Source organism: Tetrao urogallus (assembly GCF_951394365.1).
Source record: "Tetrao urogallus genome assembly, chromosome: 5".
NCBI classification, from domain to species: domain Eukaryota; kingdom Metazoa; phylum Chordata; class Aves; order Galliformes; family Phasianidae; genus Tetrao; species Tetrao urogallus.
Window position 1 is genome coordinate 365,252 of NC_136818.1, and position 11,041 is coordinate 376,292.

Genomic DNA, 11,041 nt, shown 5'->3' on the forward strand with positions numbered 1-11,041 from the left:
CAAAGCTTCAGGCGTTTAAAACGATTCCCCGCTCTACTCAGATTGACGCGACTGTTCGGTTTCGTTGTTGTAGGGCCTTGGATTACCGATTTGCTTAGTTATTTCATGAAGTTCCTAACAGTGTCCAATAACCGGCGCTAATAATTAACAGCAGTAATTAAGGCGCACTTTCTCTGTTAAGAGACCCTACCGCCCTCTGGACTCGGGACGGCTTCAGGGGGAATGCGGGACGGCACCGAACACCGCTCCGGACTCCACCGCGTCTCCGAGTCCCGGCCCCGCGCCCGCAGCGGTGCCTCACGACGTGCAGCGGCGGTGTCCCATCCGTGCGGTTCTGTGCCCCGCTCAGAGCTCGCTCAGATTTTTCAACGCGCTTTTCGAGAACGCGGCACATCAGAACGCTGGGAACAGTTCGCGATCGTTAACCGGCGCTTAGCATCGGATCCGCTCCGGAGGCTCCGCGCGAACTCCCCCGCAGAGATGCCCGCCCCGCGCCGCTCTGTGCAAACGCGGCCCTGCGGAGCTGCGGGGCCGGGCCGAACTGCGCCGTGCCTCGCCTCGCCTCTCCTCGGCGGGCCGTACCGCGGCGGCTGCTCAGACCTTCCAGCCTCGTCGAGCTCCGGTATCAGGCCGGCGCGTGCACGCGGGCTGACGGGAACGCGCAGCAGCCCCGGCCCCGGCGTGGAGGGGCTCCCGCGGTACGTCAACACCTCACAGGCTTGGCAGCTGACCGAGCCGACATCCACTCGTTTCTTCGGTTTCATCATCCCCGCAGGACAGCGGCGCTTCGTCCCCTCGGCACCGAACGCAAGCCGTACCACGGCCCCGGCTGCCATCGCCTGTGCCGCTGCCCGAGGTGCAGCCCGCGGTCGGAGCCCCGCCGCTCCACGACCGCCAGCGCGGCCCCCGAGCGCGGAGCGGCACCGCGAGGCACACGGCCGTTGGTTCTGGCAAGCCGCTGCTGGACGCAGCGCTTTGAGGATCTGTTCAAAGCCCTCAATTACTTTTCCCTTCGGCTCCTACATATTATGCCAAATTTTTACAGTGGAATTAAAATGTTCCCAACTCACAGGTTTATGTAATCGAAACAAGTACGTGACCCATCTTATGAGCTACGAATCACTGCACCAAACGCTGCTTCCCCCTTCCCAGCGCTGCAAGCCATACAGCTCCTAACTCAGTGCTGCTGATTTACAAGTTCCTCATTTTTTTTCCTGCACAATAAACTACTGTATTATGCACTGACTTCTCCAGTGCTACAATACAGGACTATACAAACTACAGCACCTTCTGAAGCCCATTAGTGTCATCTGGGTGACCTCCTGCTCCCAGCTGGGACTGGAGCTGTGCCCAGCCCCCAGAAACACCTCTGTGAGGTATGAACCACCAGCACGGTGCTGGCTGCAAAGAAAACCACCATTCAGCATCTGCTGCCGTGGAAGTGCACATGGCAGTGTGGCTGCAGCCTGAGCTGTGAGGCCAGGAAAGCAGCACAACCTGCTGCCCAGTGCCAGGGTCAGGAAGGGGCCCAGAGCTGCCGCAGGTACTCCATGCTGTTCTGAAAAGGCCCTCTGCATTGCTGCACATAGTTCTACAAGTCTCCGACAGCGATTAAAAGCTTCAGGGATAACAACCCTCGGTTTTATGGCTTCTCTCCAGGCCTCACCCCAGCAATGAAAGGGGAATGCTTCACAGAGAACGTGGTCAAAGACTGCAGCAAAGCAGTGGCCTCTATGATAGCTGACCTACGCAGTAAGACAATGCAACAGCACAGTTAGAAACAAAGAAAACAACCTCAAACATTGAGGTTCTCTTCTCTGTGCTTCTGTGGCCTTAAGCCTGTTCACAATTCTGTTTAATTACCTTGTGTTCTTTTTTATTTTTTTTTTTCCTCCTGGTAGCAACCAGCAGTGTTACTACTTAGAACAGAGCAATATTTGTATCTCTTATAAAGAGCACCACGCACATTGTCCAGTTTGCCATTTGCCTTTCAGTGGCAGAGCCTACAGCGTGATTTCAGCAAAAATATCAAGGCTGCCTTCTGGGTCATCCCCAGGCTCCAGCTCCTCGTTACGACCCTCTGCAGAGGGGAGCACATCCTGCACTCTGGCAGTCCTCCTCTTCCTTCTGCGAACATACACAGTGTGAGCCTGCCCTGTGCCTGTGGAGGGCGAGCTGCTCACACCGCCCGCTGCTTCCAGGGCTGCCTCCAAGCGCTTGTAGAACCTAGGAAAGAGCCGTGCAGTTATTTTTGTTCTTGCTCAGGATCTGAAAAACTACCCTGAGAAATGAATGCTTCTGTGATACAATCAAAACATATTAAGAAAACCATGACTAATGTTGCAACAGCCTCGTCAGTTCAGGAAGAAAACTAGAAGTACGTATAAACGTGTCCTTGTGTACACCATGCCACTTCTCTTGGTAATGCTTGTGGATTAGAAGTCAAACAGTTGGTAGAAATACTCGTATCCCATTGAGACTCAGCTAATCCCACATTTGCACAATGGCACTGGTGATCAGGGGCAAGTTGGTCTTGGAACCTTCTGTGCTCTATGGCTTTTCTGCCTATTTTGTTCCTTGCCTGAAAAGAACCACAAAGACTCCTGGAATGCATAACCTTCCACACTATAGTACTTTTACAGTTTCCACACTAATATTTCACTTTGGGAAACTACACAAAGCATGTAGTGGATTGAAGCATGCACTGCAATCTGAATACTGAAACGGTTCCTGAATTATTAGCAAATGCTGCTGTTATCATCAAATAAATTCTACTCAGCAGCAAACACAGCCTGCAAACTCATGTTGGTTACAGGTTTCTGCTTCAATAGTTTATAGCCTTCTGAATTAAAAAAATTAATTGAAATCGTAATTTGGACTTCTGGGGTTTGTTCTTTTAATTTATTTTTCTTTTTACGTAACATTTACTATGCATTTTTCACTTTCAGATTTAGATGTCACGGATAGGATTGGTGTTAGCTAACAAACCTGTCAATCCTCCTTGCATTTTCTTCCATTTTCTCATTAGCCACATGCACCAGAAATTCAATATATTCTTCAGAGACCATCAGTTTCCCCATGTGGCTCAATGGAACTTCCAAGCAATGAGCGCTCCGGACAGCCTAAAATAACACAAAGATTTCCCTAAAATAAGTTAAAAAAAAATGATTATTGTTATTTTAAATCTTCTGAAGGTTATTTAGGTAATACGAGCAATTCACTGGAGGGAGAAAACAAACAAATAAAATAATCAAAGTGACACCCACACAATTGCTTGGCTGGCTGACAGCTGAAGCAGAACATTACTCCTCTGCATTGCATGCCTCATGACAGCTGTGTTTCACATTACAATTCAGACTGGTGCTCTTAAATATTTGAGGCCAACATGAATGAAGCGTTCTTGTACATTCCTTACAGGTAAGTGACAAGTACTTACCATCATAATTTTTCCTCCTCTGCCAACTGTAATGCCAGAGTTCTTGAACCCAGACTCAATAGCCACGGAATGCTGCAAAACAAATAAATGTCTTTAACAAGTTGCGTACACTTTTATAGCAAGAAGTAATTTCTCCTAATGAATGCAGTAACAGTTCAACCATTTAAATGGTTTTGAGAACAAACCCACATCGTATCACAAATTTTGGTTGGTTTTCAAAGAACTGCAGTCGACGGCCTGTCTGATCCCAACCCATCAGTCCAGACAGGACACTCCTGTCTCTCCTGGCACTGCCTGAGTGTGATGGACTGGCAGTCACATAGACAGTCACACAACACTTTCATAGGTAGAACTTCAGCAGTGCTGCAAGAGCAGCCAACCAACTCTCTTCTCCATGAATGCAGGAAGAAAACAATCATGCATTGCTCTCCAGAGTCATTCTGAAACAGCAGAAGGCAGAGACACTGCTCCATGAGTTGAAATGCTGGAGCCAGACCAGCAGCAACATCTGAAAACCCATCTCTGAGCCACCGGGAGCAAACCCAGACTCACCAGCTAAAAGCCTGCTTCAATGAGAAGGCTACATTGGAGGCTGTTCTCTAAAAAGTATATCAAAGAAGTACATAATGTAAATTTAACACTGTGTTTGCTCCATCAGCTCTTACTGCCTCAGCCATTAAACACATCTGGGGCAGCTTTCAAGTGCCAGAGCTGCTGCAGGAGCCAGAACTCCTACATGTCACAGAACAACCAGGTCAGGTGGTGCTTGCTGTGATTTTACCAGCAGCTGTGCGTCCTGCAGCTCCTGGCACAGCACATGGAGAACAAATGGCTCAAACTTGAACACGACATTGCCGGTGGCGTTTTCCAGTGCTGCCATCTGAAAAACATACAGTGTTTCAGTTAACACTGAAAATTTGTACTGTTAGTACCAAAGCTGTAAAAAGATCATTAGAAATGCAGCAAGCCTGATCCAAGTGAACCCATTCTTCCAGCCGCTTTCAATTTTTCATTGCTCATAACACACAAACAGTCCACAGATGCTCATAATTCTATAAGAAACTCTCCTTCACTGTAAAACCCAGGGATCTCCCCCAAGCCATCGCCCCGCCAGGCATCAGAGAGGCGTTTTTTGGGTTCCGAGCAGGGCACCTCGCTGCCATCCCTCCGCCGTGCCGCGGAGACCTCACAGACAGCCGAAGGGCAGCCGTTACTTCTTCCCCCACTGGCAGTGCTGCTCCGCAGCGCGGCGCTTTGCGGAGGGATCGCTTGGCCCCAGCGCCGGATCCCCGGGCTCACAGCACCGCCGAGGCGCTGCGCGGATCCCCGCGGCTCCACCGCTCCGCGCCGCTCCCGCCGTCCTTCCCTCGAAATTCCGCCGCGGCTCGGCAGCTCCGCGCCCCGCTAAGAGCGGGAGGGCACGGCGCTCCCACGGCAGCCGCACCGCTCCCCACAGGAGACGGCTCGGGACGCGGCGGCGCTCCCTTCCGGCCCGTCGTGCCGTTCGTTCCGCACGAGGCTCGGGAAGCGCAGCCCGACCCGCACGCCGCTCCGCGCCCTCCTCACCACGTCGGCGCGGCCGCACGGCTCGTGCGCCACCAGCAGCCACCGGCAGCGCCGCTTCGGGATCCCGGCGCTCAGCGCGGCGCCGCCTTCCGCCAGCACGAGGCGCCCCGAGCAGGAGCTGGTGGTGCAGAACGGCGCGCGCCCGTTCAGCAGCCGCACCACGCCCGCCGCGCGCTCGTCCAGCGCGCCCCGCCGGCTGCAGTCCTGGCGCGCCGAGCGCTGCGCCTTCCAGCGCCCGAACGCCGCCATCGGGTGGCGCCCAACCCCGCGCCTACGGCGGCCGCGGCGCCGCTCTGACGGGCGCCCGAGAGGGACAAACCTCTGCGCTCGCGAAGGGCTCGGCGTGCCGCCGAATCCCGCCCCGCGCTGATCCCGCCCCCGGCCGCGGATCGCGAGGTGCGGGGTTGGCCGCGACGCGCTTCTGCTGGTTTTCTGACTGTTGCTTTAAGAGTGAGCGGAAGCGGGGCGTCACGGGGTTTCGTTACCGATCGGCGGTGCGTGACTGCGCTCAGAGTCCGTTTGGTAGCGCCTTCGCCCGCACCGCATCAACCTTGTGAGGTCCTCGGAGTCAGGGGAATCTTGGGCTGTTTTGGGGTGCGTTTTTTTTTTTTTTTTTTTTTTTTTGTGTACGGGAGCGGGGCTGAGTTCAATCTGCTGCTTGAGAAGAGGTGGTTTCGTTTCTTTCCTTTGACGGTGTAAAATAAAGTATGAGGTCGATGCATCGTTGTTACATTTTCGTTTATTTCCAGGTGTTCCGATGGCCGCGGCGGCCGCGAGGGGCGCGATGAGGGCGGTCCGGGTGTTTGAGTTCGGGGGTCCCGAGGTGCTGAGGCTGCAGGCTGATGTTCCCATCCCCGCCCCGAAGGACATGCAGGTCGGTGAGCTCTGAGCCCGGGCAGCCCTGCGGCCGCAGCCACGTGCGAAGCAGCTCTGCCCCTCTCAGCTCAGCAGCTGCCGTCCGCCCGCTTGCAGCCCAGGACGTGGCATTTAGCACACGTGTGGGTTTTTGCGCTGTTGCGTTGGCTGCACGTTGCGCGTGAAGGATCCCGTGACGGCTGGAGCGCAGCACCGGTTGTTTATCTCAGCACTTGAGCGCTTCTTTGCTGCTCAGTTGAAACGCCGTGATGCCGTGCTGTCAATTCTAAATTTAAACCTTTTAAAATGCTACTTAACAAATGTAATTTTTTTCAGGTGTTAATTAAGGTCCACGCCTGTGGGGTAAACCCTGTGGAGACTTACATCCGCTCTGGGAACTACGCTAGACTACCGGCTTTGCCTTACACCCCCGGCTCCGACGTGGCTGGTGTGGTCGAGAGCGTCGGGGAAGGCGTGACGGCATTCAAGGTACTTGACGGGGCTTTAACTCCTTGTAGTTTGCAGAGCCGAGTAGCCGTGCGTTGTGCTGGGCGCTGCCGTTCTGTGAGCGGGGCTGGCTGTGTGCCTGGGCTCCCAGCAGGGCGAGGTGTGCTTGCTCAGCGCCGCTGCGTCCTCTGCCCTGTGATCGCCGTTGAAGAACAGATACGGTGCTTGGTTACCTCAGGGTATAGTAAGAGCGTGGCTTTTTTCCACGCTAAACAAAAATGATTTTTTGGTTTTGTTGTGTTTGGAATCTGGGTGGCGTTCTCTGATGTTGAGATTGGTTGAGGTTAACACTAATGGGGCAGTAGGGTTGTGTGTCACACTGTAAGGAGGAGGCTGTGTGCTCATAACTTGAATCTAAGTATGTGAAATTCTGTGGTTTGTGTTGGTGGCATTGATTGTATGCATTAACACAAAAACCTTCTCTGTGGCAAAGACAGTTGTTGGTTTTTAATAGGAAAGCTTCTGGGAAGAATCCAAACTTGTTCTTGATGTATATTAAGGAAGGAAGTAAGGGAAATTATTAATTTCTCTGTTTTATTTCCATGCTTTCTAGAGAGGTGACAGGGTTTTTGCCTCTGCTACGCTCTCTGGAGGATATGCAGAGTATGCAGTTGCTGAAGCCAGTAGAGTCTTTCCTTTGTCGGAAAAGTTGAATTTCAGTCAAGGAGCAGCGATTGCAATACCCTACTTCACTGCTTACCGTGCTCTTTTCCTGAAGTAAGCTGCCAAATTAAAGCTTGTGCATTTTGCTATTGAACTTTTAAAATACTAAAGCCAATGTTTTCATTGTCCTGTTAAATGAGGGAATGTGGAGGCATCATTGTGTGGAGAGACGTCAGCTACATGTACTGTGCTGCTAGAACCTGTAAGCTACTGATAGCATTTACCTGGGAAGGGAAATATTAAGAGAACAGACCTCAAAGGCTTCCTTAGTACACATCATGTAATAAATGCTGCAGCACTGTACAAGGAGTAAGAGCCAGTTGTGTATCAGCTGGAGGAGACGGAAGATGTACAAGTCTGGTCTCGCTTGGTGGAGGAGATGATTAAAACTAGTGTGGTTTATTTGAAGACCTGTTTGTTACGGGGGGAGACCTTGCATTGAGGTGAATACCAGGATGTTGACTTGCTGCTTGTTGCATGTTGATGTAACTGTGCTTTACTTAAATTCATAAATGATGTGGTTTGTTTTGTGTTCCTGTTTTTCCCAAAGAGAATGATTGCACTTACTTAGCCGTAACATGAATTGGGAATAATACTGCGTAAGATAAGGTTTGGTACAGTGCTGTGTAGTGGCCATGTGTTGTAATCATCATGCCAATATCGTATGTCTTTTTTTGTTCAGAGGGCATGCCAAAGCAGGGGAAAGCGTACTAATTCATGGTGCAAGTGGAGGTGTAAGTATTCTGAAAAGGCAAGTCATTAAAAATTGGGTTTTCTGTTCTTGCATCTGTCTTCCCCTCTGTTCTGTGATTTCTGCTTACATCCATACCAATACATTGATTAACAAAAAATAAGTCTTTCTTTGAACACCTTGTTTTCCTAAAGCAGAAATCTTGTTATCCCAAGTAATCCTGAAACTACGTGAGGGATGCAATAAGGCCCCCAGTGCAGAGGGTTCTGTGATAAATACGTTGCTGCAGTTGGAAGGTGAGCCAGAAGCTGTATGTTAAAGGTGATAGCAAAAAGCTGTGGTTTTTGATTATGTGCAAGATGTTCTCAGTTCTCTAAAAGCAATCACTAATAGGTAGCAACTTTGTGTTGCTGGGGTATTATTGCCTAACAGCTAGCTTTTCAAGGAGAGATACTGGAGTATATCAGCTGATGGCTGAATGCTCCTTGAAATTGCACACCTGGTTTGCTTTGGTGTTACGTGGCGAAACTTCAGATCTCTGTCAGATGAAGTTCAAATTTCTCATCTCTTGTACTCTGCATCTTCAACTTCTGCCGATGCACAAACAGCTGCCATCAACTGGCAAACTTTTATGAACTGTCAGACAGTTGATGATGACAGTCTCATGTGGGAAACCGTCCTCATTCTAAGATGCTGTAATACTGAATATCAATTTAGTAACCTTTTTTTTTTTCCCCATGGGATAAGCATAGTGTTTCTGCAGTTGCTTAGTTTATGTGCCTCTTGAAAAGATGTACTGGCTTTGGTTTGTTGAAGAAAATACTGCAAATCTGTTTTTCTACGTGTTGTGACCTTTGTTGTGGGAATATTTACAGAAGCAGTGAGATAGATGTACAGGGATGAAGCACTTGCTGCAGCCAAAAGATCATTGTTGCATCTTTTCTTCTAAGTCATGCTGTTTTCCATAATTATTCTTAAAAACGTGTGTTCTTTTGAATATTTATCTGAAGATCAGTCTGGCTGTGAAGTATTTCTGTTACGTTTCATAGGCTCCAAAGCCAGCTTTTTCTGAAGGCATCCCTTACCTCCAAACAGGGCAAAGCTGTTTAAGATCCTGAGAATTCCGTGTCTAAAGACACCGATAGGTCTGTGAGAGGTGCAGAAGTAAGATTGTGCCCGCAGGTTTTCTTTGCAGCTTACAGTGCTGGTATGAGGAGCTGGTGATTCTGTGCAGAGTTTTTTGTCTGTATGCCAAGTGTTATTTGGACCGGTTTTAACAGATGAGCCACTTTATGTGTGGATTCAGAGCAAATGCTGATGGCTGTTAAACGAGCATGCAGACAACACAACAAGACACAGAGCCTCACAAGCCTGTGGAAACATCCTTTCCTTTTTTTAATGCTATTGGGGTATCTTTAAGATCCAAATTAATTACTGTAGCTGAAGAAATACATGACCAGGTGAACTTTAAAAATAGTTAAGTTCCAACTGGTAAATGTGTCAAATTTAAAATGCAGAGAGTTGTTTTTGTTGTTCTGATTTCCTCCTCTTTCCCTCCCAGGTGGGAATAGCAGCATGTCAGATTGCCAGAGCTTATGGCTTAAAGGTTTTGGGCACGGCAGGAACTGAGGAGGGTATGAACATTATTCTGAGAAATGGTGCTCACCAAGCGTTTAATCACAGAGAAGCTAATTATCTTGACAAAATTAAGGTGAGTACATACTGGGTCTAGCTCATGCAGCATCTCTCTATTAACTTTAAAGAAAAAAAAAAGTGAACACTTGTTTGTGGAAAATTTTAAGAACAAATTTATGCAGTGGCATTTTGGAAAATCCCAGTATGATAGTTTTCCTAATTCAGCACCTGTACATCTGCTATTGGCCATCAGCCTTAGCACAAAGTCTGTATATAAAAAGCAATCAGCTGCCAAAGGTGTGCTTTTGGTAGTATATGAAATGTACAGCAGCACCAAAACACTAAGTGAAGTAACTTTCTATGTATTCTATTCTGGGTAGGAATATACCAAGATGCAAGGAGTTAATATAATAGTAGAAATGCTCTCCAACGTCAATCTGGCTGCTGACTTACCTCTGCTGTCCCAGGCAGGAAGGGTGATGGTACGTATTTTCTGTCCCTCGGGTTTGCATGTTGAACTGTGCAATCTGACAGTGAGAACTTAAACTCTCTTTTAACGTGGCTCTAACAGGTTGTGGGCTGCAGAGGTTCCATTGAGATAAACCCCAGAGACACCATGAACAAAGAGTCCAGCATCATTGGCGTTGGTCTGTTTCTTGAAACTGAGGTATGAAAATAACATTTTTTTTAGAGATTTCTTCGGTGATCTTTTCCTGTTGAAACAGTTGTCTGTGTTAAAAACAGGAGTGAAAGCATAATTTGACTACGAGGACTCTGTGTGTGAGTTCCTTTACGTTTTGATTTAATCTTAAGAACACCATAACATGCTTTTGGGTTGCAAGCATCGATTTGACGCTGGCAGAAACAGTTCGTACTTTTCTAAAATGCAGAGACCTCGTGGTGGTAAATGCTGCCTCTTATTTTCTGTAGGAGGAGAGGCGTGAATGTGCGAGGGCAGTCCTTGATGGCGTGGAGTCTGGCTGGCTGAAGCCAGTGGTGGGCCCCGAGTACCCCCTGCAGGAAGCAGCTAAGGCTCATGAGGACATTATTCACAGCAGTGGTGCTCGAGGAAAGATGGTACTCCTGCCATAAAGTATTTCTCCATCTACTTTATAGCTGTTCTATCTGCACCTTTGCTTACGTGATTCATTGAACATTTTTTTTAATGAAATGCATTTTTTAATCAGGTTTCAGAAGAACAAGTGCTAGATTACATTAGTTAGTTATGCTGATTCATTAGCAGTGTTTTCTTTTTGTATAAGCAATGTTGGGCAAAATTTATGGTAATTTGTGTAACTTTTTTTGGTTGATGTGGAAATAATAACTGCACTGGTTTGACACTGTGATGGGAAACTGGGAATCTCAGCTGGAGTCTGATACAAAGCACTACTTGAAGTGAGGGCATTGGGAAGCTGTAAGCAGTGCAGAATGAAGCCTGCTTTGTGAGCAGATTGACAAAGGTATGAAACCAATGACACGTGTAATTAAGGCTGTAAATTCATTAGCCACAAAACTTGTTTCTTTCATCTTGTCACAGAATTTGCTTGGAATCAAAGCTCTTTTTGTCAGGATAGTTCACTTTCTAGCTCAAAAAATGGCCAAAGAATCTCTCAAATATGAATTACTTGAAAGCAGAAGCAGTTCTGTTTTGCTGTGCCTGACTTAGAGCCTAGCTGACAGCACCCCAG

At 48.5% G+C, this 11,041-nt stretch overlaps 2 protein-coding genes across 2 annotated transcripts; one reads left to right on the forward strand and one right to left on the reverse strand.

The window, feature by feature from the left end:
- Positions 1-2,003: 2,003 nt before the first annotated feature.
- TYW3 (tRNA-yW synthesizing protein 3 homolog) lies at positions 2,004-5,251 on the reverse strand (the record flags this gene model as incomplete). Its single annotated transcript, XM_079535250.1, has 5 exons — positions 2,004-2,226; positions 2,989-3,122; positions 3,437-3,508; positions 4,218-4,316; positions 5,003-5,251. The coding sequence occupies 5 exons, from the start codon at positions 5,249-5,251 to the stop codon at positions 2,004-2,006; spliced, it is 777 nt and encodes a 258-aa protein (XP_079391376.1).
- A 420-nt stretch (positions 5,252-5,671) lies between these two features.
- Positions 5,672-10,445, forward strand: CRYZ (crystallin zeta; the record flags this gene model as incomplete). The annotated part of the gene is made up of 8 exons (XM_079535322.1): positions 5,672-5,876; positions 6,194-6,346; positions 6,918-7,081; positions 7,710-7,761; positions 9,280-9,429; positions 9,734-9,835; positions 9,925-10,020; positions 10,284-10,445. The coding sequence occupies exons 1-8, from the start codon at positions 5,760-5,762 to the stop codon at positions 10,443-10,445; spliced, it is 996 nt and encodes a 331-aa protein (XP_079391448.1). The 5' UTR covers positions 5,672-5,759.
- Between the last annotated feature and the right edge of the window lie 596 nt (positions 10,446-11,041).